We start from the raw sequence: 5651 nt of genomic DNA, 5'->3' as shown, positions 1-5651 counted from the left end.
GCTATTAAAAGCACATTTCATCAATAAATTTTCACATGCTGAATATCTTACCAATACAACTTTTAAATAAGAATTTTAAAATATTAAATAGAATGATATACTAAGCCAAGGCTCAGTTTTTACATATTTTAAATGATATTACATATACAATTAACCCTTGGAAATTCATAAAACTTCAATCTACATGATACATAATTTCATTGTATAGATTTGCTACTTTTAAATGTAATTTAAGGTTTATTTGAGCATGCACAATTAAGGGAATACAGTTAGGTAACCAAAACATTGTTGGTAAAAGACTGGTACAAGTGCACATTGCAAGTTTTGTTTGTTGTGGCCCATTTTAACTCATGGGTTTTATGGCTCCTACTCTAAATAAAGTGCTATCTATTTTTAAATAATGAATAATTTGCTCACAAAAGTCAGCAAATGTGTATGTGGACATGAAGAAGTAAATTAAATTACTCTGGCAACATTTGTTTTCCATTCTTAATTATTCCCCATACACACACACACACATTTTGGAGTCCTGGTGGCTAGTGCCTAAGGCATTTAACTTCTAACCAGAGAGTTGGTGGTTCAAACCCACCAGTCACTCTGTGGAAGGAAGACTGGGCAATCTGCTTCCGTAAAGATTTACCATCTGGGAAACCCAAAGGGAGCTACTATGAGTCAGAATCAACTCAACAGTGAGTTTTTTTTTGTTGTTGTTGTTGTTGTTAATACATATATTTATATTCATAATTTGTTGTTGTTAGGTGCCATGGAGTCGGACACAACTCATAGCTACCCCTCCTTGGGTTTCCAAGGTAGTATCACTACAGAAGTAGATTGCCCAACTTTCTTTCCAAGGAATGGCTGGTAGGTTTGAACCACCCGCCTTCTGGTTAGCAGTCAAGTGCTTTAGGCACTATGCTACCAGAGATCCTATATTCATAATAGCAGAAGTAAATGCAAGAGGGTGGCTATAAACCAAATAATTATTTGTCCCATATGATGGTGTTATACTATTTATCTGGCCTTGTCAACCTGCAATCAAAGAGAGGTGCATGTTACTTGCTTCCTAAAGAACTAGATCCTTGACAGCATTTTGGTAAGATAGAAACATGTTGGTGTCTGGAGAGATTCTAGTACCTTCTTGTAGAGAAAAACACAAGTAAAATGGTTAAGTCAAATAGCAACCAAAAATTACATCAATTAACTCTCTCCTGGGATCAATGAAACAAAATGGAAAAAACAAACATGTTCTGTTTTAAACTCTCAGAAAAATGCTGGTGGCAACAGTTTGATTAGTGGTGTATCTGAATATGCTGACCAACAACCAGAAATAGTAATCCAGCTAGTAAAGAGAAAAATATCCCAGCTGGGGCCAAATAAAATGACCAGCCATACAGAACAGAAGGGGTGAAATCCAAGCAGTCTTTCAGCTTCATGTTTTTGTAGCTTTCCATGTCCGCCACTGCCTGGACCCAGATGACATAGAGTATCACTACCAGGGAGAACAAGATGCCTGCCAAAGACAGAGAAAAGGGACATTTAGCCTTTATAAATATATATTTTCCCAAGAAATCTCTAATAGACCTATCATGTGCCTGATAATACACCACTAAAATATAATTCTAGTTGAATCTCCTATGTGCTAACAAAGCCTTTTTTGTATGCTTTATATACATATTGGTGTAGTGCCTAAGGAATTTGACTGCTAACCAGAAGGCTGGAGGTTCAAACCTACCAGCCACTCCTTGGAAGGAAGATGGGGCAACCTACTTCTGTAGTGATACTGCCTCGGAAACCAAAGGAGGGGTTACTATGAGTTCTATCCGACTTGATGGCAGTGTTTTTTTTTTTTTTTTTTTAATTTATCTCTAATTTTCAAAATGTCATGGTGAGACCTATAACAGTCTATAAGAGGAACAGCTGCCATGTATTTACTGAGTCTTACCGTGTACTGAGTATCCAGGTGGGACAAATTATTTGCACTCCACTGCTAACCTAAACATTGGCAGTTCAAACCCATCCAGAAGTACCTCAGAAGACAGTTCCAGAGATCTTTTTCCATTAAGATTGTCCTATGAAAGTGTTCTACTCTTTAACATGTAGACTGTCTATGAGTTGGGATTGAGCCAATGGTAACGACTTTGTTTTTCTCGTTTACCAAGTACCAACGAGTCAATGACCCTCATTGCAGAGTTTGCATTCTAACATTTGTCTATCCTCTATTGTATGTTCAGTTTGTAATGAGAACTCTAAATGTTATTGCTGTTAATAGGTACAAGAACCTAGTGAAACAGGTACTATTATTTTCCTTCATTAAATATGCATAATCACAGTGAGTGGCTTTGAGAGCTGGTTTCAGCTTACCCCTTTCTGACTATTATTATATTATTATAACACAGCTAACTGGTGCTGAAATTGAACATGGCCATGAAAAGAGAACACAAGGTAAATTCTAAACAAGAACAGCAATGCAATGACTGAAATACCATAGTGATATATACGTGATTCTTTAAAATTTGATTATACCCACTGAAGATTGATTACAACATAAAGGAAATACTGTCTTGAAAGAATGAAGAAGGGAGGGTGATGATGATAAAAGATCCTGAGGACTATAAAACCACAGATTTGAGATCAATAGACTAATCAAATAAGAAAAGAAAAAATTCTTAATTACTAACTAGAAGAAAACATCACAATTTTTCAATACTTTCAATGTAGCTATAATTCACCAGATCAAATACATTTTTTGAATTATAAGAATATAGAAAATATTGTAACACTGAACTTTGACCTTAATAGAAAATATGACAGAAGATCTTTGTCAATCCTGAAATTTAACAATACCTTTCATGTCTACTTTTCCAAGAAGCTGCTACTGTTATCACGAAGAGAAAACAATGCCACTGTGCAGAGAGCAGCCAAGTTGATTCTCGAGTTAGTGACAGGTGCCACACACAAACCACACAGAGATTCGAGTTTGTCCCTAAACAAAATATACTTGAGTTCACTTGCTATTTGTCCAAAAGTTCAATTCAAACATGCCAAGGATCTGTTATACTCTGAATTAATGAGCTCAACCGTTAGGTATAAAATCTTCATACTCTAATTGCCAGCATGTCTGAAAAGTAAACACAACCCTGTAACTTGGAGTACAGACTGAGGCATATTGGCAGAAGAGAGCAGCCTTCAAAAGCCCAGTCATCAATCATACTTTTATAATTAATTGTGTTCCTACAGTATTTAGGATGCCCTCTCTCTCTTGAGCCATCAATTTAGTAAAGAATCTTGAGATATAAATATGAAGGAAAAAGGGCTCATAAATACATCTAGATATGTCAGTACCAGAGCTTAAATTCTCATATTCAGAGCAATGCTCTGTAGTTTGTATCATGATTATGAGAAATTTTAAGTGCTTCACTAATAAGAAACATCCTTCAGCCTGTGGACCATAATGTAAATGCAAATGTTGGTGCTCAGATTAGAGTAATGTAACCACTGAACAACTACACTATCACAGAGAAATAGTAAAGTCATAGCTGGCGAGCAAACTCCTTATAAAGCCATATCTCAGATTTTGACAACAATATGGCAATGCCATGTGTTGTCTAGCAACTCTGTGCATTTCAATACATGTTTCTCAACAAATATATACACAATGTTGTCAGTTAATATAAAGGTTTGACTTATCCATTTGCATAATACCATTTGCCTTTATGCAAACACCTTGCAAACCTTTGTTCTTATATGTTAATATGATTTTCATCTTCCATGTAAATCTCTTATGCTTCCAGATATTGTTAGGAAAGAAAGAAAATTGCCTTTGGGAATAACTAATAGCCTAACACACATCTTTTTTTCAAAAGTTGCAAAACCCACTACTGAATTTAAATATATTTTTTTAAATTATACATATATGTATATATATAGCTGTAGTAGGTGATGAGGTAGCTGATTTTGAATAAGGAAGAATTAACTTATATTTAAATATTGCTATTATTTGAAGCAAGTATAAGTTAATTCTTCCAAATTTTTATTATTATTTGCTGTTATTATACTCTGAAGGGAATGAAGAATAGTCATTTCTATCACTATAATCTTTAACTTGTTCACTAATTGAAGATACATTCCATTTAATTTACATCAGATCAATTTATGATTATATCTCACCCATGGGGTGAAATAGTCAGTGCTTCTCTATCCATTAAATTGCCAATGTGTGTGTGTGTGTGTGTGTGTGTGGAGAGAGAGAGAGAAAGAAGGAAAATGAATGAACATGGAAAAAGTATTTATACTGAAACCAATAATTTAGCTGATATGGCTGCCAGAATATGTCACTAGGGCCAACATGAAATATATGGCCAAAAGAAGTCAAGAGACTATTAGATTCAGGTGAATTGAGCAAATAAAATAAATATGTTTAGGCTAGTTGGAGATATTTATTACTGCCAGAATAGGAGTTAAAAATTTGCAAAGGGGCAATTTATAATGAACCTTGTGGTATTCAATTGGAATTTAATATATCAATGTGAATTCATGGTTTTCAATAGATAAATAGATATAGAAATGAATATAGATGTACAAATTGTGTATTTTAAAATACACATGTGTGTATATACCTACAGTGCATATATTTCCTGGGTTTGTGTCCTGAGACGATCTGGGAGAAGTAACATCGAAGTAGCATAGAACACACAGAGTGTCAAGATGTTGGCTTCTAAGCACCATACTCCACTAAGTGGAACCAAGACTTCTCAAAGCAATAGGTGGATCCAGGTCATGGCAGAAAGTACAAGATGAGCCTGGAATAAGTTATTATGCCAGAAAATGAAGATAGGCTCAAAGAAATATAGGGACAATTCAGAAGCCAGATTGAAGGGGGTTCCCCTAGCTAAACCTGAGATGATTTAATCATCAAAACAAATAATGACAGGAGCACATTATATTTCATTGATTAAAATAGAAATTTGTGGGTCCACGTTGATATAAATAAGTGTATAAATAAATGAGAGACAGGAAAGTTTTCCATTACAGTAGAATAATAATTTAAAAATAAAAGAGGAATGGTGGAATTACATATTAACATTTGGTAGTCATTCTAAGTAATAAGTTCAGGCAAGAAACAAAAGTGGATGCTAAAATGAGTGGAATTTAGATGAGAAATAGGATATTTACATAGGCTCAATGTCATTTCCTTATCGTTAATAATATGTACTACATAGAGTGTATGTAGTACACTGGTAGCATAGTGCCTAAGGCATTTGACTGCTAACCAGAAGGCTGGTGGTTCAAACCCACCAGCCACTCCTCGGAAGGTTGTTGTTGTTGTTGTTAAGTGCCATCGAGTCATTTCCGACTCATAGAGATCCCATGCACAGCAGAACGAAACACTGCCCGATCCCACGCCAGCTCCACAATCCCTGCTATACTTGAGTCCATCATTGCAGCCACCGTGTCAATCCATCTCATTGAAGGCCTCCCCCTCTTTCATCGACCCTCCACCCTACCAAGCATGATATCCTTCTCCAGGGAATGGTCCCTTCTGACAACATGACTAAAATAGGTGAGATGAAGTCTGGCCATTCTTGCTTCCAAGGAGCATTCTGGCTGCACTTCCTCCAGGACAGATCTGTTAGTTCTTTTAGCAGTCCATG

At 35.6% G+C, this 5651-nt stretch overlaps 1 protein-coding gene across 1 annotated transcript in view; it reads right to left on the bottom strand.

The window, feature by feature from the left end:
* Positions 1-1289: 1289 nt before the first annotated feature.
* TMEM182 (transmembrane protein 182) overlaps positions 1290-5651 on the bottom strand; it is a 70699-nt gene continuing 66337 nt past the window's right edge. The window contains exon 5 of the mRNA XM_007959491.2: positions 1290-1510. Within this exon, the coding sequence (XP_007957682.1) occupies positions 1290-1510 (221 nt within the window). The remainder of the gene's footprint in view (positions 1511-5651) is intronic.

The sequence above is a fragment of the Orycteropus afer genome, unplaced genomic scaffold (assembly GCF_000298275.1).
Source record: "Orycteropus afer afer isolate SDZICR_OR568_19922 unplaced genomic scaffold, OryAfe1.0 scaffold00017, whole genome shotgun sequence".
In the NCBI taxonomy this organism is placed as follows: domain Eukaryota; kingdom Metazoa; phylum Chordata; class Mammalia; order Tubulidentata; family Orycteropodidae; genus Orycteropus; species Orycteropus afer.
The sequence above is the reverse complement of the archived record's forward strand: the minus strand, read 5'-3'. Positions and strand labels throughout refer to the sequence as shown.